General features: G+C 37.8%; 1 protein-coding gene across 1 annotated transcript in view; it reads left to right on the top strand.

Moving 5' to 3' along the window:
* ANKRD31 (ankyrin repeat domain 31) overlaps nt 1-23,302 on the top strand; it is a 63,559-nt gene that overhangs the window by 25,635 nt on the left and 14,622 nt on the right. The window contains 11 exon segments of the mRNA XM_066182246.1: nt 384-445; nt 2,681-2,831; nt 6,303-6,488; nt 7,287-7,429; nt 9,993-10,152; nt 10,589-10,671; nt 11,505-11,583; nt 13,686-13,782; nt 17,566-18,616; nt 21,849-21,989; nt 22,573-22,669. Of these exon segments, the coding sequence (XP_066038343.1) occupies nt 384-445; nt 2,681-2,831; nt 6,303-6,488; nt 7,287-7,429; nt 9,993-10,152; nt 10,589-10,671; nt 11,505-11,583; nt 13,686-13,782; nt 17,566-18,616; nt 21,849-21,989; nt 22,573-22,669 (2,250 nt within the window).

The raw sequence follows: 23,302 nt of genomic DNA, 5'->3' as shown, positions 1-23,302 counted from the left end.
ATTCCTACATTCCTCGGGCATCTGAAGCACGCTTGAAGTCTTTCAGAGAGAAGCCAGGGGTTATGCTAAGTTTCAAAAAGAATTGCTCAGGTCATTAATCATCAAGAAAATTTGAAAATACTGTGCCGTTCTTTACTCTCACCAAACCTGGTTTGAACAAGATACTATTTGGAACAAAGATTATACTCCAAAATTTGATAAAGATTTTATATATTGATATGGTTTAGATTCCAGTAAAACCCTTACAGGCTTGATAATTTTTCTTGAAAGCTAAATATTGTAAGTAATGTTACATGCAATATTGTAGGCATTACGATGGTATATGGGTAAAGTAAATTACAATCTTTTTTTTAATTCCGGTTTCATTCTGTCTTTCATTTCAGATGGAGATGGTTCAAAGAACATGTTAAATGCCCAGTGTGTAGAAGATACAAACCAGCACCAGGTACATATTTACAAAGAAATCTGATTTGTTCATAAACTTGATCAAAGTCAAGGGCTTTCTGACTGTCTTCAGTAAACTAAAGCAGATGACTGTTTCTGGAGAATGTTTCAATTCCAGCACACAATGTATTAGATATATCCAGCAGGGACTGAGAGTGGTAGTCAATGTTAGGCTCATCCTTGCTAGTACTTGGGATAAGGCGCAGCCTCATGAGGATGCAAGACAGAGGCAGGTGTCTCATGGATGGCAGTTTTTGCTGTTTTTGCAAGTGCTGCAGAGCTAATTACAGAAAGCATGGTACATCAGTGCCTGTTTGTACTTGCAGAAACCCTACTGAAACTGCCATTTTTTGCCTGGCACGTAGCAGTAGGATAGATATGTCTTGCCTCTATGCAGAGTAAGTTGTGTTGGATTTTGAGAGGAAAGAGTTGGGAAGATGCTGTCTTGCTCAGGGGTTGCACAATTTTGCTGTGAGGTTTCAGCAGGATGAGGGAGCTGATGCCTCATGTGAAGACAAGACACCGTGATCAGCCACTTGGGTCAGTGTTTGCTTATAGAACAACAGCTTTTAGCATTAGGAACTGCATTTTCTCCCTCGGTTTTCTTCCTTTCAACAATGATAACAGATTATATCTGAGATGTAGAATGTGGTGTGCATAAATACATCTTTTGGAGCTTTTGAAGTTTTGTGTGGTGATGATAACTGTCCTTGTTACTGACAGCTGTGCAGTCTATGTGTCCTCTGAAATGTTACAGTGTAACATCATCCATGGTGTGTAGTCTTAGGTGATGCTTTTGAACATTAAATGATTGATTAGGACGGTGCAGTAAACATTTAATTATATAAACCTATTACTGTAGATTTTTAACTGGTAATTTCAGTAGTTGTGTCAGATGTTGCAGTGTGTGTTCTGGTTCTGTCTCCAGATATAAAGTAATCAGAAGGATAATGCTAGTTAGTCACTGGCCTTTGGACCAGCTGTGTTTTGAGATCACTGTGAGTTAATTCTGTGTGGTTTTGATGTGGTTTTTACAATTTCCTAGAATAATTGCAGACAGGCTTGTCAGAAATGTGAAACTAGAGCTCTGGTTTATGACCACAGAAGCAAGGCAGTTTTAAAAGCACATCATTAATTCAAACTTGTTCAATTTTCAAAAATAAATATGAGTTTAAAGCACTTCAGTAATATTTATTGTTGGATTTTGCCCATGAATTTTTATTATACGCTTATTTCTTAGTTCCTTAATTTCTTAGTCCTGCAAAAAAGCAGCAAAGAGAAAATCAATCTTATAACAGCACAGTTTTATTTTATTATATAATAAAGGAATTTATGAGAAAATGAAGTTAATTATATGGCCTGTTTTGGAGATAGAAGCAAATGCAGGTGTACTTCAACATGATAATACTGGAGCATCAAATAAAGTTTTGCTAAACATGAACAAAGCAGAAAAACAAATTGGTGAAAAACACAGTAATAAACCTCTTAGGAACCTTTCTTGGAAGGCAGAAAAAAAATTTTAAGAATTCCCCAAGTACAGAAAAGGCTATTCTTGTAGCAGAGGCTGCAACAAAGAGTAAAACTATTCAGAAATAACATCTCATGTCATATGGACTTCAAGTTTAGTTCCACTTGCAATCCAAGGAGCTTTACAGAAAACATATTTCCCTCATGATGGACTTAAGGAAATGGGCCAGATTATTGCTGTATCTGTTCATAATTGTTGCATCTCACTTAATGCTGTAGGGAAACTGAGCTGTCAGGTGGTATTGCAACAGGAATGTAATCAGCAGTGGTACAGTGAAAATTCATTTGCAGAATAAAAGGGCAGCACTGGTGAAAGCTCAGCAACTTCTTTGTATAGGAGAGGAGATCACCAATTTGTGTTGTCTCACATCTGTGGTTTCTGGAGAAAAACTGTGTGCACAAGATTCTCAGATTGTCTATTTAAGAGCACATGATTCTCAGTCAATACTGGTTTGCTTTGACTTCCTCTCACAACGTATCTGTTTTGAAGTTACAACAGGATGTGACTGGGATCAACACAGTCTCATGCAGAGTAGCAGTTGTAGTTTGAGTGACAGGAGTCTAAATACCGATATGAGAACACCTTCAGAATGATTTTTTTGCAAAACGTGACAAATGAAGTGTAATCTGATGTTAATGGAAATAAAACTGGTGATCAACCCTAAGTTTAAAACTCTCTTTGCCTTTGTTTTGATACATTTCCTTACAGACAGAGGAGTCAGAACCAGCATGTGCAAATCCTAAGAAGACAAGCCAAAAAGCAAAGGCAGCCTCATATTCCAGTAGCAGCAACGATAAACTTTCATCTAATCAATCACAATTGGGTCAAGTATCAAAACAGCAAACATCTAAGAAGTCAGGTGAAAATTTAATAGTTCACAAACAAACCAGTGGAGTTTTTTTTCCAAATGTATATCAGGAAGGCTTTTTGAAATGTGTGAAGGAAAGTTTGATGAGGAATATATAGCGCATTGAGTAAATACTCTAATGATTACCTCAATAGTTCCAGAAATATCTGCACACCATTTTACAGAATACACATTTTGTTTACGTTACATTCTTCAGTCTTCCAGCATTGTGGTTTGAGGGGATGCAGGATTGTTAGTGAGAGCTTCAAGCTCATTCTTATTGAAGTATATTACATAAACAGCAGTTTAAAATAACATTTGATCGGTCTTTGGTTAACTGTTTTACATGTCACAGATCAAAGAACAGGGCTCTCCGAATATTTGGCATACAAAGATCCACTTATATTTTATAGAATGTAATAATATATAGAATATATGCTCCTCAGGCACAAATCAGCATAGATTCTCATTGTACTGGTACCTTTGGGTTATCTGTAGTTTAGATACAAACCTACTTCCATGAGAATAAGGATCTAGCATCCTCCTATAGTTATATTCTCTTCTGCCTGCACGTGCAGCTTTTTGTCTAGCATTTTCATCCCATGTCTAAGATTTTCATTTGTAGGCTTACCATCACAATAGAGCCCTGCTCCAACTCATTTTAACCTCTAAATATTTTCACTTAGTGATTTTTTGGTAAAGCTGGCACTCATCATGTGTACTTTGATTCTTTCTGGAACCAGAGAACCACGGGTACTCAAGACTTGTTAAAACCAAAACCTGCAGTTCTGATAGGATCTCTCCCCTCTTAATACCTTTTTTACCTCCTATCTGTGTCATGATGATTTTAAAAATATTTGTTTCAAACATGTGTTTTATATTTTGGTCTCCTCTTGGATGTCATTTCCTAGGCTACTTTTTTCCTCATAACAGATTCTTCAGGTAATAATCTGTTCAATAAAATTAATTATTCCCTTCATGCCAGGAGAGTGTTGCCATTTCAGAGGCAGTGTAAGAAAGTATCGCCATTCGTACAGTTGAAGGCCTTAATAAATTTGGAGTTCAGGACAATGGCATTCAGATTGCTATAGAAATAAAGTGGAAAATGGGATGATGTTTTCTGACTTGTGGAGTTTTCAGATTTTTTTGCTCTCCTACACATTTTTTGTCATTAACTGGCTTTTTAAACTCATCTGATTGTTTCTATGTCCCACTGGTCTTCCTTATATTACTCTATTATTGAATAAAAATCTTCTCAAGTGACACAGTGTCACTTTCATCTGCAATCAGTCACTTACTTAGGCTCCCAACATTTCCATTCTGCTCATAAGAAGGAAGGTACAAACAGCTTGCTTCTTTTCTTATAGTTCACCCAGTGGAAATAATTGCTCACAGACCCATGTGGAGGTATTGAAGGACAATGTCCTTGAAGTTGCTGAGGTATGTCAGCCTAATCCAACCCGATTGCTGGTTACAGTAATCTCTTCATTTTATCTTTGTACTGTGCTGACTGGACTTTGTATTTGCCAAGACCTGGATCTTTCCTTCTCATGACCCACCTGGCAGTGCATCCAACAGAGAACCAGTATTTTGTGATTCACAAACCAATGTCCCATCATGCTTTTGCAAACGTTTCCTAACAGCCGTGAAGCAAACTGTTGTGCATGACAATTTAACTGGAAAACTCTGCAATTATTTCTGTTCACTTGCAGCCAGTATTGCTAAGGTTCATTAGCTTAATGGGCTGTTGTGTGCCCTTTTTTTTTCTTCAACGTCTCTAAAAAGTCCCTAGGACATTCTCCCATGAATCAACAGGGAAGAAAAGGAAGAATCAGAAAGTGGATGATTGCTTTGGGAGTTCAGACTCAGAAGCTTTTAGACAAAAGACAATACATTATGTTATGGTAAAGTAGGTCTCAGACTGGAGGAGTATTTTAATAATGTGATGCCTTTGTGTGTTCCAGAATCTCAAGTTTTCGTTTAAAAAAGGAGCTCTTGAGTTTTTTCTTGTTGGCAATACAGTGTAGACCAAGCAGCATCAGTGCAAAGAGGGTTGCCTGAATGCTTTCTCAGCATTTCATCAGCCTACAGTGAGCAAGCTCATTTAAAACCAATATGGGTATATCCTCACTGTATGACTGCCTCTACTGTCACTTCAGTCTGTCTTTTCATGCTCTTCCAAATAGTCTTGTATGACAAGCTCCATGGTTTACTTTGAAGGAAACATTGGAAAAGCCAATTTTCCAGAAGGCAGGAAGAAAGGCAGCTGTCAGATATAGAAGATTTTTGATACTAATGGATAATGCTGACTGAAAATATTTGAGAAAAGAGTTTGTTTGATGAGATGAGGAAGATGCAGACAATTCCTAAGTGTTCATAGGAATAAAAAGAAAAAAGCCCTCCATGATAAGAGTTGCAGAATGCTCATTTAAAACCTTACACTTTTGTGTTTCTTGAATAAATTACATATTTTCAAAAAATCAGAGAAAGAACACCAAAAGCTTTTTTAAAAATCTGGGTAATATGATATTGTAATAGAAGGAACAGGAGTTTAAAAGCAGTACAGATGATAGAGCTTTAGAAGATTTATATATCCTGTCTCTTTGGTAGAAGTGTGAGGAGGGAGTTGTCCTTACTTTGTACATCTCTTTTTTCTATTGTATCTCTTAGAATTTAGTAGATCTATTACCTGAAGCTTCAGAATTAGAACCTCTCTGATGACTACATATCATTAAAGTGAATGCTTTGTGAACCAATAAGGATTAAATCAAGTTTATTTGCAGTTATGGGTCCAGTTGTGCAGAGGTTTAAATGACAGATTTTCTATGCCACTAAACATTACTCAAAGACTTGTAATCAGTCTACAGTAGTTTTTCAAATCACAGCTGAAAAAGAAACCTTGTGTGTGTGTGTATATTCATCAAGCTGTGTGTCTATCTATCTATCTATCTATCTATCTACCTACCTACCTACCTACCTACCAACCAACCAACCAACCAACCAACCAACCTACCTATCACACACCTATCATTTTCCTGATACAGGATTAGGAACTGATAAGGAGTTGTACTCAAGTCTCCACTTTTTAATAGTTTTTTAAATATCTTTAGTTTATATTTTTAGCAGCCTGGTAACCTGAAAGCAGTCCATGGAGAAACCTAATATATTCCCTACCTCTATACAGTATAAAATTTCAACCTTGTTACATTTCTTGTGGCTTCCTAATTTGTTGTACCCTTGTTGAATCATTTAGGATTTAACTGAAAATTTTTAAATATAGCATCTGCTTGTTATCTGATCTGTTGCACAGTACCTTCTGCAGTACCTTTAAACTTTTTCCCAGTTAATGTTACTGAATAATTAAAGCAACAATAATTACACACATTTACAGTAATTCAAATGAATTATGAAGTTTAATTTTTTGTTTATACTTAAGCATTTGTTGTGAAAAAATATTCTAATGAACACCCAATATCTGCTTAGAATCTGCCAGGGAAGAAGCCATAATTGTACGTGGTACCTGTAAGAGAAGAGTTGGAAGAAAGATGAAAATCAGGAAAAATGAAAAAGGGGAAACTCAGCTACATATTGCTGCTAAGAGAGGAGACTTATCTTTGGTGAAGATTCTGATATCATCTGGAATTTCTGTCAATGAACAGGACTATGCAGGTTTGAAAAATGCTCTCTGATGGGCTTGTTTTATACTCCAATTTTATGTAATCTGTAGTATAGACGTTTATATAATATATGTCATTTTAATAAAATTATGGATTCTTGGCTTAAAATTTTGAGGAGAAAAGGAAGTCATTAAACAAGTGCAGGCACACTGAGTGAATACATGGCTTTTGTGTCAGCTTGGAGGTAATCCAGACTGTTTCTCAGCAGGGTCTTGTTACTCTTCTGAAGAGCATGTGTTCAGAGATGTGTACAGAAGTGAACTTGAAAGTTTGGTGGGGCTTATACTTAGCAGTTTAGGCATGTGTGAAACACATTCACACAGATCTTATTTCCTTAGGAAGTAAGGACAGAAACCAGATGACAAGAATGTGTTTTCCTTTTTTCTGCCTAAATATATAATGTGTTTCTGTTTTCATAGTCTCAAAATGGATACTACTCTATACTAGATGTCTGGCAGACTTGATATTATAAAACACTGCTGGTATTAGAAATCAGATTATTAATATTATGCTCCTTTGTTTTTAGAGTTTGTCTACTACAATGTTTGTTTCTTCTATTATTTTTAGTACTGCAGTAGAAAAGAAAGCAATGTTTTTCTGCTTAATACTGGCTGAGTTTTTCTCTGAAGTAAACTGAATTACGCATTAAATAGTTTACCTTGGCATTTCAAGATAATTATTTGTGTAAGATATATCTTAAATGCAGCAAAATGTAGAGTTACTAATTAGTGACCTTTGTGGATCTTTCCAAATCATATACATGCTGTATGTGTAATCTGTTTTTTTTTAGGTTGGACAGCAATTCATGAAGCTTCCAGTGGGGGATTTACTGATGTGATCTTAGAATTACTGAAAGCAGGTGCTGATGTTAACTGCAGAAGTCTCTGTGGTGTTTTTCCAATACACGATGCTGTTTCTGCCAGTAATTTGGAGGTATATTTTTATTTTACATAAGATTTCCTAACACCAGGTTCCAACAGAGGGTCAGCAAAGCAACATCCCTGTTTCATTCAAGTTACTAACACAATTTTAGTGTATGTTTGCATTTAGGAAATAAGCCAGTATTCTTTAAAGTGATTAAAATTAGAGAAAATATTCTTCAATCATGACAGTTAAAATTGTGCAGCTAGTTGACTTCTTTTATACAACAGAAAAACCATAAAAATTCAGAAACTCCCTGTGGTTCTTTACCAGGTTTGGGCTTCTTAAAAACAGTATTAAAGTTGAACATTCCCAATTTATTGATAGTTCAGTGTTACCACAGATAGGAGTGATGCACTTCACACTTAAGAGAGAAGCAATAATATGCTTTCCTAATATAAACCAGTGAGTTAACAAAGTTCACTTGTGAACTTTATAAATGTGACAGTTGTTTTACACAATTCTATGGTTTACTGCATAGAGAGCAAGGTCCCAGCTGTAAAGAGGGACCTCGTGTTGAGTCATGATGTTCAGAAAGGACCCCCTTGCATTATAAACTCCTTCTCAGATGGCTAGATCAAGACTTCGTCCCATACTCAGTCAGCAATTTATGTCTAAAGGACTACAAGTGCACAACCAATCCTTTCTATCACTTAGCTAAGATTGCAAAGTTTAGTGTCAATTACTGAAAACCTATTGTGACAAGGAATTTCTCTCCCCGAGGGAGTAACCCTGAGATGTGTCACTGCTCAAAGGGAGGTCGTGGTGTGCAGCCCTTTCCTGTGTGAGAGAGCTCAAGGGGCCCTGGGCTGTGCACTATGTATGAAGTAAGCTGATTGACTTACAGCCATGTTTTGCATTCCAGTAGGATGCCCTAATATCAAATTTGCCCTAAACCAGGACATGGGGTCACTGTTGACAGTGCCCTTTGTGCCCCCGAAAGTCTGGAGTAGGCTGGATGCAACTCTCACTGCTGCCTCCGGTAGTTGTGGCTTAAGCCCCCTGTCATGGATGGGACATTTTTTCACTAGCTCAGCTTGCCCAAAGCCCTGTCCTACCAGACTGGGAACATTTCTTGAGATGGAGTAACTACAGCTTCTTTGGGCAATCTGTTTCAGTGTCTCACTACCTTAATTGTAAAAAAAATTCTTTTTGGAAAGAAAAGATCCTGGGCCTATTGTTTAAGAATAAACAATTTTTTTTTTTTAACTGGTCCCTTCCCATCAAAACCATTCTGTGATTCTGGAAAACAGACTATTTCAGTTAGAACGGACCTACATGATCATCTAGTCCAATTGCCTGAACCCTTTGGGGCCAACCAGGACTTAAATCATGTTAACATTTTCCAGATATTCCTTAAAAATTGACAGGCTTGGGACATTGACCACTTCCCTATGAAACTCCTCTAGTACGGCTTAGACCCATTCCCAGTCATCCATCAGTGGATCCCAGGGAGAGAAGATGGGTGTCTCCCTCCTTACTTCTCATGCTCAGGAAGCTGTAGAGAGCAATGAGGTCACCCCTCAGTCTCCTTTTGTCCAGACTAGACCTGCCCAAAATCCTCAGTGGCTCCTCACAGGACACATCTCCCAGCACTCTCACCAGCTTTGTTGCCCTCCTCTGGATATGTTCAAGGACCTTATTAATTTGTGGTGCCCAGGACTGCACAGAAATAAATAAAACATTCTTTTGATAGAGTGAGTTCTGGGGAACTGAAGTGTAAAGGTGATCCAGATTGGCTCAAACATACTTCTATTTCTGTCAGGACAATTCATGTTTAGTCATATTTATTTTTTTCTGTGAGCAAGGGTAAAACAAAGGGCATGATTTCACATGCTTGGAGCCAAACTATCAGTAGAGTTCTTGCAAAGATATATTTTTCAGTATTTTGGGGAGAGAGAACATCCTGAACTTCGAGTCAGCATTCTTGTCCTGATGCATTTTCCAACTTAACTGCACTGTGAGTGTAAGAAATAAGAGGAAATACTAGAGCTGAAAAATCTTACAAGTGTAAATTCTTTTACCATCCAAGCTCTGACCTCATTAGTACTTTCATATGATCTGAATTTGGGGGGTAGATCAGCATTCTGCTGATGCCTTAATCTCATTTCCACATTTTGCAATTAAGCAAGCTTGCAAGTTTTTTGGAATTAGGAAAAAAGTTATCAGCTCATGAAGCCCAAACCAATATTAAAGAAAGAAATGTACTTCTATTCTGCACTTTGGTCTTAATGCAGTTGACCAGCTCCTTTTAATTTAGATACATGGTGTTTTGTAATTGTTCTGTATAACCGTAAAATCATTAAAATTAGTACTGTAAAAATTACATGTTTTGTGAAAAAATGTGAATTATTTGTGTATTTCAATGGAAAAATGTAAGAAATATAAGATAGAAATCTGTGTTGATAATAGCCAATTATTTGTTTTGTTTAATTTAGACTACAAGTATAATGATTGTAGAGTATCGTATTTGAACCTGTATTATTTGTGATGTATGTTAGATATAACACATATAATTGTATAAGAAGTCCACAATAAGAACTAACACAGTACAAATAACAAAAATGCATAATAGGCAGTCAGGGTTCTGCTGCAGCATGGAGCAAATCCCAATGAGAGGGATGGTTCAGGAGTAAGTCCTTTGGATCAAGCTTGTGATGAAAAAATGAGAGAACTGCTGAAATCGTATGGTGCTATGGACTCTGTACTTCCTGTTCAAACTGTTGAAGTTACTGGTATGTTAATTTTGTAATATAAATCATAGGATTACCCTGTAGTTTTAAGGAAAAATCATACATTCAAATAGTATGACACTGATATTTTTAATTCTATTAACTATTGAATGTTGTGCATTTATTTACAGAAAATAGGATGCATGAATGGGTTTTGTTTTTTCTAAAGAGAATGAGTTAAAAGAACATATTTGGATATTCACATTCTTGTTATTATGCATATTTCCCTTTACAGGAAGGGAAATGAGTAATTTTGAAATAGTAGTAGCTTTCATTTCTTTATGCTACCTAAATTTGATCTCTTCTGCTTATAAAAGCTACTTTTCATTAGTGATTTGCCATTGCAAATGGCAAATTTGTAACCTATATTAGCTAATCCAGCCCATGATGCTCCTGCAAATTCATTTTAAATTTTATACATTTTTTCTTAAACATGGAGAGGGGAAATCAAAACGTCATTGTTACGACTGCTGTAAAAATGATGATGCAGCTTTGGAGACACAACATGAGAAATACAGTGTGGTAAGTAGACATAACAGTTTGTTAACTTAAACTGCTGTGTAGTGTATGACAGCATAGTGATATTTGCTGACTGAAAAAAACTTTAAACAATTAATAAAAATATTTATAATAATTTATAAATTACGATAATTTTAGTATATTTAATAATATTTTTATATTTGTAATATAAATAATAATATTTAAATATTTAAAACAACATCATGCAGAGAGTTATAGTAGATAAGTTGTGGTTTACGTATATGAGTATATTTATTATCACCTCTCTTTGTTCATTCCTGTGCATTCAAATTTATTGTGCAAACAGTAGTCAATACTGACACATATTTCTTATTCCTTATAAAAATAGAAAAAAGATCATGAGTTCTGAAGCTTTTAATTCTAGAATGGTTCTTTTTGAAACAGTAATGAATTGTTATCACGATGATGAAGCTCTTTAGGTGTTGTTTATCTTAACATAAAAACAAGGAAGATTTTTGCACAAAAAAATGTTAGCTCTTCCTGGTGTCTGTAACCTATGTCTACATTGCCTGGATGATGCTGTCATGGTGAAATTCACTATCCAGTCTTTTCTGTGCACTTAGAAGTTTCTCTAAGCATGGACTAGTTTGAATGCCACAGCAAACACAGGCTGTGACAGTCCCTTGAAGAGCATGTTCTTGGCAGTATGTACCTCTGTCCTACCGGTGCTCCATTGCCTTTACACAGTAATTCTCAACCTGGAATGACTTGAGTCCACCCGTACCTAAACTGCAGGCCATGTGTCATGGCCTGTTTTGTATGGTGCCCTTGGCTCTACTTTTTACATAGGTAATTTCTGTATTTGTTAACAGGAGTCTGTTGCTGCTATCCAGGATACAGAAAAGAAGCAGAAAGAACTGTTGCTATTTGAGTTGAGAACTTCCAAAGATGCAGGTAGACATAAATTGAAGTGTTTCACCTATTTTTAGTGATTAAATATCTTCAGCAGTATAACTGTTTTTAAAACATCATTGCACATAAGATATTTGAATATCTCCTCTGGAAAATACAGCTTCAGAGAATAAGATTTTAACAACACTTCTCAGGTGTGGCCACTTCCTGAAGTACTTTCTGTTGCACAGGAGTGAATATTATGACAGAAGGCATGCCACTTGGAGGCATGTGTCTCAAGTCAGCCTAATTATATAAAAAGGGATTATTAGATAAGAATGCATACTTCTGGCAGCATTATTCAGTTATGAGCACATGACCCCCTACCTGATCAAGAACAGCTGTGTTTGTATATAAAGTAGTAGATGCAGCATTCTCATTCTGGCTAGACTTCCAGGAGCCTGAAATAATTTATGATATGAAAAAAAGAGAATTATTTGCAGCAGGCAGTGTGAATGATGGGCAGTTTCAGAAGTGCTGATGCCCAGAGGTGTAATTTGTCTTAGGCTATCAAATCTCAGTTCAGATTAATCTCAAGAATTTACTAAGCAACAGTGACTTCCTAGAGGATGATGATGTTGCTGCTGTGTAGCTGTTGGAGTCTGTTGTGTCCATGCCATGATGCTTCAAGAGCTTATTGCCAGGAATGCCTTTGACCAAGGTCTCTCTCCCCAGCTGCCCTTGCCCATCTAGGCAGGGATATTTAATTGGAGCATCTCACACTCAGGGATCAGTTTTGCTTCCTGACAGAAAGAAAGGGTTTGTTTTTAAATTTATATTCCTAAATACAGGCTGTAGCTTTCTAATAGTATTTGCAAGTAAATTTATCCCTTTAAAAATAAATGCAAAATGTGGAATTGTGTGGATTAATAGCTTCCAACTCAAATTTATGGTTTATGGACTGTTAGTTAAAATACATGTTTTCTTGAAAAATGTGTGACAAAAAGACAGATGATACAATAGATAGACACCTGTGCACATTTCATGAATGAGAAAAAAGAGCTATCAGACTTCTCCTTTTCAGGGGTAATCAGACTTTTCTTGTTCAGAGGTATGAGAAAAATTAACATGGTGATCCCTTAGCATTACTGACAAAAGCATCAGTAAGGTAGCACCTCTTAAGCTAAGTCATACTCATTACTATTAATGAGGCACAAAACTGAACAAGTACATAGAGGTACACTGACAAACTTAAAAAGTAGAGTAAAACCTCGAGGTATTTCCATGCATTGAAATCTACAGTAAATAATGGATTCAATTTTTCTATTAAACTGCCTTAATAAGAGCAATATTTGCATATTATTAAGTAGGCAAATATTGGTAGGTACTGTGAAAAAGGTTTGGGGAAACATTTTATAAATTCCAATTTAATACTGTAATTTCTTGTTTTTCCTGATTATGTAAAGCTTGCATTGACTTTTAGAATTTCAGGAATTGGGTTACAATTTTAGCATATTATCCCAGTGGTATCCACTGGCTGTGACTTCTAACCCTCATGTTATATCTCTAAGAGATAGGATGCATAAACAAGAATTTATAATTGCTCTTCTTTATCATTTAACTTTATGAGTTTGAAACCATGTAAAACTGGAATAGATATGCTTTTACCTTCATATATAACTTGAAACAGTCTAGGTTCGTGTTGGATTTTGAATTTTAGCAATTTTGGATTACTTCAAGTGATAGTTTTAGGCACCTTGTAAAGGTTGTGTGCCTTCTGCAGGTAGTCTTAGTATAATTGTCATGTTAAATAGCTATTTGCAACACAAAGAGCTTGAAAATTTTCAGGGGTTATCATCCATAGGGCAGTTTTTTAATTAATTCTTTTTTCTGTTAGTAATTTCCTAAACAAGGTACTTGTACTTAAAAATTTTCCAGTACTTCAGCTATTTTTTAAGTTAAAGTATTTAAATCTTTCTATAATAACTTCTTTAAAAGTACTCCAATTGTAAGGAGCTACCAGCATGCATTACAGTATAAGGTGCTGCTCTAATAATGTCTTCATACTTTGGCTGTGTATTTGCTACATTGAAAATGCTATTAATGTAATTATTTTCTACTTCTTATTGCCATCATAATTTTGATTATTTCAAAATATTGAACAGATGTGTATATCCAAAGGCTGTCTCAGATACAAGATACTTTGAATGAAGTACTTGCAAACCATAAAACAGAGAGGGGTACCATTGCTAAAAAATATAGGTAAGTAGAATACAAGGATTGTATTCATAGAAAGCTGTTCTTTGCAGTAGTAGTGATAGAAGGTGTTAGGAGATTAGCTTATAGTGGCATAAAAGTTATTATATGTGCTTTTCATCCAGATTTTTTGGAAGCAGGATTGGTATTGGCTTCAGTTACCTCACTTACATGAAAGAGGAACTTCAGGGTTTAGCTAATGTGTACCAAAGTGAACAATACAATATATATGGAAAGCACAGAATCACAGAATATGGTGAGTTGGAAGTGACTCACAAGGATCATTGGGTCCATCTCCTACCCTGCACAGCACTATCCACCACAAGAATCCCACCACGTGCCTGAGAGTAGTGTCCAAATGCTCCTTGAACTGTATCAGGCTGGTGCTGTGACCACTGCCCTGGAGAGCCTGTGCCAGTGCCCAACCACTCCTGGTGTGAAGTGCCTGTTCCTGATGCCAACCTAAACCTCCCCTTACACAGCTTCAGTCTGTTTCCTCGGGTCCTGTCACTGTCACCACAGAGCAGAGATCAGTGCCTGCCCCTGCTCTGCCCCTCACAAGGAAGCTGTAACTGCACTGAGCTCTCCCCTCAGTGTCCTCCAGGCTGAACAGATCAAGTGACCTCAGCTACTCCTCATAAGGTCCCCTCAAGGCCCTTCACCATCCTTGTGGCCTCCTTTGGACACTCTGTATCCCTGCATTGGGCTGTTGTGGCACCCAGAGCTGCCCCCAGCACTGGAGGTGAGGCTGCCCCAGAGCAGAGTGGGACAATCCCCTCCCTTGCCCAGCTGATGCTGTCCCTGATGTCCTCCGGGCTGCCAGGGCATTGCTGGCACGTTCAACTTGCCATTGACCAGGACGCCCAGGTCGCTTTCCATGTTCCTGCTCTGCAACCTCTAATTCCCCAGTCTGTCCATTGGTCCAGTGTTGCCCCATCCCATTAGCAGAATCCAACTCCTTTCCTTACTGAACTTCACATGGCTGGTGATTGCCCAGTCCTCTGATTTGAAATCTCTCTGCAGGGCCTACCTGCTCTCAAGGGAGTCAACAGCTCCTCCCAGTTTTGTATTGTCAGCAAAGCTGCCTAGTATCCCTTCCAGTTCTGCATCCAAGTCATTAGTGAAGATGTTGAAGAGCACAGAGCCCCAGGAAGAGCCCTATGGCAGATCACCAGCCTGATGTCACTCCATTTACTAGAAGCCTCTGAGCCTGACATGTGAGCCAGTTGCTCACCCATCACATGTTGTGTTTATCCAACTGTGGGCTGGACATTTTGTCCAGAAGGATTCTGTGAGAGACTGTATCAAACGGTCTGCTGAAATCCAAGAAGATTACATCATCTGGCTTCCCTTGCTTAGCTATGTGGGTTACCTTGTTGTAAAAGGAAATCAGGTTTGAGAAGCAGGACTTTTTCCCTCATGGAGCCATGATACGTAAGCAGAAATTGGGAAATGGGGGTATTGAGCAATTACATTCATTTTGCAGTATCATGGAGGAAAGTAGTAGTAACTCGAAGACATTACTTGGAGTGTCCCTGCCTCTGATTTGTTTCTTTAGCACTCCTAGATTAGGAATGTTCAACCAACGACCAACAAGAGACATTTAGAGAAATGGCTTGAAGCATGCTTGCAGACATTCTTTTTTTTTTTTTTTTTGTGAGAACAATTAAAATATGCGCTAGGATTGCTCTTCTTAGTGTGAGCATGGACTGTGTGAATTAGCTGCTTCTCACAAAGCCTTTTTTTACTTCCTTTTGAAAAAGACTCATGGTTAGTTGTGTGGTGAGTGCTCACCTAACAATGTAGCATCCTATTCCACAGATGCTTCTAGGCCAGCTGATGAGGACGTTTCCATTCCTGCTTGTATGGGCAGGATTTGGTTGGTCATGTAAAAACAGCAGTGTAAAGCTTTCAGGTAGTCCCATGGCAAAACATAGAGGTTGGTTGAGCAAAGGGATTGAAATATTTCTGTCACAGGCCATTTTGCCAGCTATAAAATGTAAGATACACGGATTACACAGGTAATTGAAGGAAAAAAAAGATTTTATGACGAATTAGAGTTCTGTATCATCTTTGTGGGCAAAATAGTGACCAAATTAAGAAACAAGGACAGTAAAATTAATAACTACACAAACTTATCTGTTTTCTAGTATTAAGAGTGAGACTGTGTTCCAGACTGAAGTGATAAATATTTCTGGGTATTGCAGATATCATGCAGCTAATGTGACAGCCATCCATCAGTAACAATGAGCTATATTCTAAATCACATTATATTTATTTTTAATTATTTATAAAGTGAACATCTTATTTTTAATTAATTGGCTTATAACTTTTGTCACACAAGCCTTAAAAGATCAGGAGGCATCATCACTCTTTCCATCTTCCAGTTGTTCAGTTGATTGGCTCAGAGAGAGATACTACTTAGATTGTTCCTTTTCTGTAAGATGTAGGTACTGGCATCTTCTGTACTAAGATACGTCTCTTACCTGAAAAAAATAAGCAAAAAAAGAAGTATTGTATTTGTTAGTGGCTGTAAGTTACTTTGTCATTTTAGTCACACTGTCTTTGCCTCTTCAGTTGCAACTTCTTCTGTAATGGTGTAGCAATAAAGCAACAACACTTCCCAGAGCAAAACTGCTAGAAAAGTGTGTGTAAGTCTCACTGGCCTGTGTAGAAGTCCATAGTTGTCATGGATGACTCAGTGATTGACTGTATGCTGATATGGTGATGGTACATGTATTCTAAGCACGTGAGATACCAAGCAGGATCACAGTACAGACAGCAGTACTGTCAAGCTGTGTTTTTTTCTGTCCTTGTTCTGAGCCATCTGGTCTTAGTGTACCTTTGTCCTGATCCCCTCAACAGCCTCTTTTGAGACTGGGATGGTGTTAGCTGCATGGCACCTCTGCAGTGAGTGGCCTTAAAATCAAACCATACTGCAGTTCCTTTCTCCACAACTTGTGTAACTTCTCTATCTTCTCAAAATGGTGCCAGAGTGGTAGTGATGCCACTTATCCCATGAAGAGGAATTAGGAGAAAAGAGTGTTATGCTGAGTTGATGGTTCTTGTACCAAAGAAAGTGGGGTAAATAAAGAATTCCCTTTCAGCAGAAAGGAAGTAAATTCCCCCAGGGAAGTGGTCTCACAGGAAGGAGGCTCAGTCTGGGAACAGGGTCTGATGAAGATCTGCAGCATTCCCAGATTACACAGGCAACATTCTAAACTGTTCTGTCCTCTTTACTTAAAGGTCATATGGCATTATTACAGTGGTACCTTTATGAAATCTTTTGTTGTGTACACCATTAAAAAACCCTTATAGTATCATCCTTCAGGAGCTCATCCTGAACTCATTTTAAAAGGCTCTAAAATAGACCTTCGGGACATGGAATGCAATGTCCTACTGTGATTTGTGGTGAAAAGAGCAGTTGGTGATACTACACACACAGTTTTGATTCTTCAAATTAATGGGAGTATAGGAGTATATATATCCTGTGAATTAAGGAGTAGTACAGGCAAGGCTATTTCTGAAGTTTTGATGACTAACATTCTCATTCTGTAAGATTCCCATTTGCATCTTAATTCTGTATCCTACTATGGGATTCTGCACTCTGCAGAATAAACCTGGGACCTGAACATTAAACTTCATACATGATAAAAATATTTTTCAAATTTTAAATGTTGGCAGAGTCCTTTGAAACATATTCTTGTTGTTTGTGGGTTGTGTCTGTTAGACTGTTTTAATTTTGTATTTACAGTAACTCCAATGTCCTTATTTTTTTATTTTCTGTAGGGCTTCAGTGGAATCATTTAAAGGAGGTGCACTAAGGAAACAATTAGTTAACCTTGCTTCTAGGCAAAAGAGCCTGTTGACTATTGCCCAAAACCAGGAAAAATTAGTGCAGAAAATACAAAATTACAGAAAAACAAAGCAGATGTTCAAGTCATCGTCAGAGAAGCAAATCTCAAGCTTAGTTATTTTTCATGGAAGTGATACAAGACAAAATTTAACTGCTAATGAAATCGTGTGTCCTAATGCAGTAACATTGAGTATGGGACTTGGTGCCAGGGCGCCTAATGGAAACAGAGTAGAAGCACATGTCTCTTTAGAAAATAGATTTTCAGCTCAGGAATGCATCCAGCATCCACACATCTGCTTGGATGACACAGCAGCAAATAAAGAAGCAATTACAAGCAAAAAGGCTTCTGATCATGCTTTGGCATCTGAAAACAGGGGAAGAGAATATCCCTTTGGCAACACATCAAAGCTGACACATGCTGCAGAAGTGATGACATTGCCTTCAGAAACTGCTATTTCCACTGCCGAAACAAAACGCTCACAGCAAAGATACATTGATTGTGTAGCAATTGTTGGACAAAGAAACAAGTCTTTAAATCCCACTTCGATGACCAACGCATTAAATATTGTACAACCCCAAAGCACTGTTGTCAATAAGAATGTCTATGAGACACCCAGTGACTGCAGGCAGGTTCTTTCACATGAGGTTCTGCACAGACATGTGAATAAGAAACAAGCTTTCCAGCAGCAGCCACAGCAAGCAGTTTTGTCAGCATCTACAAAGAACTCTAATGCTTTGCAGCAAATGATCTTTCAAAGTAGTGAGAATTCATTTAATGCCAACCTGATGCTTACTAATCTTACCTCAAATACAGACTCTCCAGCAAATACTAGTGAGAAATCTTCGCAGAGTTATGGTAATCAGGAATGGGAACAAAAACAAGTGAGATATGCATGGAAGAGTAAGAAAAAGCATCAGCTGATAGATCTGCTTGAATTGGGATGTATAAAGCCTGGAGAAAACGTTTTAGAATTCAAACTGCAGGTAATGGTTGAGGAATAATAATATTAATATTAGCAGATAATGAAAATACTCCACACACAAAAATGGAGAAACAGCAGTTCTCATGGTTTAGTCTGCATCTTTAGCACTTACTAGTGAATATTTTCATTCATTGGTTTTAGATAACTGTTCATGAGTTTAAAAGGAAAATCATATGGATCAAGTCTTCTGTCAGCCCATAATTTTAAGACCCAGAATACTGCAAAAGTAAAATTTGTGTTTAACTTTGCATTACCAGTTTGCTAATATTTCTTACTGCTAGAACCAGAGTGGGATCTTTGGTTGATCTACATTTTGTAATAACTGATTTTCATACTGGAAAGAGCAGGTGTGTAATTGTTGTTATGACTTAATGTCATTCTTGGAAACAACTGTCAAATCCCTCAAATGAAAAGCATGACATCAGGGATTTCATAGTGCTGTATTAGGCATGAATACATGCAAAATTACTTGCTTACATGCTTGCTGGTTCTGTAAACATACAGTGTGGCATGAACCACATTTGAAAAAAAAGAGAAAACTCCCTTTTTTAATACAAAGGCATTTCCCTGTCCCTCCAAATGTAGGGCAGATTTGCACAACAGCTGCCGGGGGTCTGGTGTATGAGGGAATCATTGATTGAATTCCCAGATGTGAACTAGTGTGATGGTTTGACACTGGCCAAATGTCAGGCACCCACAGAAGTTGCTCACTTGCCTTCCCCTGCCACAGCAGAGCAGAGGAGAGAGAAAAAATTATTGAAGGCTTCATGAGTTGGGATAAGGACCAAGAGAAAACACTCCAAGGGCAAAACAGGCTCAACTTAGAGGTACAAAGTGAATTCATTTGTAGCAAAATCAGAGGAGGATAATGAGAAGTAAAATAGGCCCTTAAAACACCTTTTCTTCTTCCAATCCCCTCCTTCCTTCCCACCAACAGCACAGGGAGACAGGGTGTGGGGGATTTGGTCAGTTCATCACCCGAGGTTTTCCTCCCCTGCTCAGGGAGAGGAGTCCTTCCTCTGTGAGACCATGGGGTCCCTCCCACGGGAGACAGTTCTCTGTGAACTTCCCCAGCGTGGTTCTAATCTCACCAGCAGCAGTCCTCCCAAAACTGCTGCGGCTTGAGTCCCTCCCACGGGCACACAGTCCTCCCAAAACTGCTGCAGCCTGGGTCACTCTTCCACGGGGTGCATCCTCCAAGGACAGGCTGCTCCAGCCTGGAAGCAGGGCCCCCTCTCTCCATTGAGTCTTCCACAGGACCACAGCCTCCTCCTCCAGGCATCCCCCTGCTCCAGCATGGGCACCTCCCCCAGGGGCTGTGGGTGGATCTCTGCATCCCCCCCGGATCCCCAGGGGCTGCAGGAGCACAGCTGCTTCCCCATGGTCTCACCATGGCCTGCAGAGGAATCTTGGCTCTGGGGCCTGGAGCAGCTCCTGCCCTCCTTCCCCACTGACTTGGTGTCGCCATGTTGTTTCCCTCACATATTCTCACCTCCTCCTCTTCTCTGGCTAGGAAAAACTGTACCCACTTTGTTTTGATTTTTGTTATCGCAGAGGCATTACCAACATCTTCTCATTGCCCCAGTTTTGGCCAGCAGCATGTCCATCCTCAGAGCCATCAGGGATTGGCTCGGCCAGACATGGTGGAAGCTTCTGGCAGCTTCTCACAGAAGCCACCTCTGTGGCCCCCCTGGTACCGAAAACCAGCCTGTGCAAAACCAGCACAGCTAGTTAATTTCCAGGACAGGATAGTGATAAAAACGTGAAAAGTTCTTTTCAGCCAACTCACCAGTTTATAGAAAGAACTACTTTTCCTACACCTGTAATCTCAGGAATGCTTTTCTGCTGAGAGCTGCCATTTCATGTGGTCTTGTGTTCTGGAATATAGGGTAGTATAAGTCACAAGGCTGTACATCAGGCCATATGATAGGTGTGGAGACATGCTTCTTTTGTTTGAGGAACATGTAATATTCCTTTGAACTGCAAGATGACTAAGTGGAAGGATGAAAAGTTCAGTATGCCTACTGTAATTTTTCAAGATAGTTGTCTATGATAGGAGCTTGATGCACAAGGATCCTAAGGAATAACCCAGTGCTGCAAGTGCTGGTGTTTGGCATGTAGAGAAGTCAGTTTAGTGTCAGTTTCATCTTTTCTAGGATGAAAATGACACTCATTTATGCCTTGGAAGACAGTGCAATAGAAAGGGAAATTTAGAAACCAGTGTCTGTTGCATTGCAAAGAGATGATCAGTAAATTTCCCTTATTTATCATTATAGAGATGTACTTAATAATAACCTACAGCTGATACATAGTCCTTATTTGAGGTTAGCTTTGGGCAGGCAAAATGTAATTGTTGTATGCTGTAGACCTAGGCTGTGGAACTGTGAACTCGACTGAATGCTCATTGAAATATTTGGGTTAAATGTCTTAATTTAATTCTTTAAACAACCCCAAGCCAGTCAGTATGGTAGGACATGGTTCAGTATTTGCTGGTGCATCACTCTCTTACTTGGATTGATTAACCCTATGAATGATAAGTGACCTTACTAAGTTCTAACAGAATTGATCAAGAGCTAATTGTTGCATTATTTAACTGTGTTGGTTCAGCTGAGGCCAATATGTAAAATCATGACTTACTCAACTATAAACACCTATAACATGTGCTTCTGGAGAGGTGTAAATGTTTGCAAAACTGGCCTGTATTAACATTATGAAAGAGGCATTAACAATAAGTTTGTTTGTACTGAATTTTGCATAAGGCAGTCAGGTTCCTCCTAAAACATAAGTGATATGTCCCTTGATATCAATGAATTTTTTGTGCTAATATGTTTCATGATTGAATGGTTGCTGAAACTTCATTCTGACATACATGTACCTCGTGTAGCAGTTTCTTGTTGCACAGATTTGCCTTGTGTAAGTGCCTGAATATTGTAAATTAATTTATTCAAGGCCTTGTTATGTGTAAGAGAAACTAAGATACAAATACAGTTCTGGGAAACATGTAGGGAGATTTGTCCTTTGATTGGCTAAAGCATATTATTCTGGTGGAATAAATAATCTTATTTTATACAGTTTTTCATAATGGCATTAAATTACTTAGCTTTTTTTCTGAGAAAAACAGGGTTAGCTGCAACTTTACAGCTATATTGTTCTTTGGCATTTTTCATGTTTCAAGGATCTTATTTCATATTTTTTAATTTATGAATTTAAATTATTCCTTACTATTTTTTTAGGAATTTAGTCATAAAGCTACACTCTTAAAGAATGGCACGATCAGAACCAGTAAAGGACAAATACTACAGAATCCAGTTCAGTGGGTTAAAGATCTACTAGGAAGTGATATTTCTGTGACATGGAAGTATGTGTGGAATAAGGTAGGCCTGATTTGATTCCCCAAGTTAGCAATAATGAATGGCTGTAACAAGTTCCACTAATCTAGATCCCTTTACTGTTCTTAAAGCAAAAGAGGATACAAACCTAAATTTTCAGTGTCTTCTTTCTTTTGATGTATGAGCAGGAAAGAAAGAGCTACATAGGTGTAGCTTTGCAGTGGTTAACTAGTCATAAGTGTTGAAAGAATGAGGAATGCTCACACTGTAAACTAGCAGGGATTTGAAAGAGTAGCTTTAAAGATGATTAAGACTGATAGAGAAAGCTGAAATGTAGTTTGAATAAAAAGTATCAAACTTATTGAAGTATCAGGGTGTCATGCACAACTGTTGCAAAAACAGTGGCAGAGTTTAAAGGGCATTACAGATGGGCTTTATTATGCTTGGGGTTTTTTCAATTAGAATTCAAATTAGCATATCTCCTTGGATCTTCACAGATGCAGATTAGGCTTGCAAGTGCATAAACTTGGTTTTAAAAGAAAAGTGAAGTTTCTACACCTATCAGAAAAAAAACACCCAAAAATACTAATTAAAACAATTAGTTATCCATCCAGATTTCTTTGTACAGGTTACATATCTTGGAACAGAATTGTCAAAATTTAGTGTCAGTGGAGTGTCAGTGTCCAGTGACCTGGAGTTACCAACACAGAAAGGAAACCCTTTGGGTATGTACCGCTTAAAATCTAATATTCTTCATAACTAAAAGGAGTAGAAAGTGATGTCTAAAGGACTTAAAGCCCAAAATTCCTCGACTTCTTTCTGATTTTTTCTGGGGTATATCGTTGTCACAGATCTTAATCTTGAAATTAAATAGTGCCAGAATTTGTACATGAAGTCTGAAAAAGTACACTTCTTCCATAAATTTGTTGCATGACAAGAATAGTTTGATGATGATGATTTGGTTGCTATGTAAAAAAAAATTATGTAACACTTTATGTTAAAATAGTTAGTATAAAGTGAAGTTTTGAACACGCTATTTTAATATTTTTTATTTTATTGCAAACTCAGATATACTAACATAAGCTTTAATCTCTTTCACATCCTTAAATCATATTGAATTATCTGTGTGATGGAAAATCCCAGTATGCCCAAGCAACACTAATAAGTGGGAGTATGTTTTATTCTCTAAAAATAAATAGTAAAAAGGAACAAAGAGCATTGATATGACAAAATGACAGTGAAAATTTTTTTTGGAACTGCCTAGCAAACTTAAGAACTTCAGTCTAATTTTGATAAGCAATATATTCTCAGGGAAACACAAATCCCTTTTACAGCCAGCTGTACTTTGAGCCCATAAA

This window comes from Chamaea fasciata, unplaced genomic scaffold, assembly GCF_029207755.1.
Source record: "Chamaea fasciata isolate MVZ Bird 193981 ecotype frontalis unplaced genomic scaffold, bChaFas1.0.hap1 SCAF_4, whole genome shotgun sequence".
Lineage (NCBI taxonomy): Eukaryota > Metazoa > Chordata > Aves > Passeriformes > Sylviidae > Chamaea > Chamaea fasciata.
Note: the sequence above shows the minus strand (reverse complement) of the source record. Positions and strands in the feature narration are given on the sequence as shown.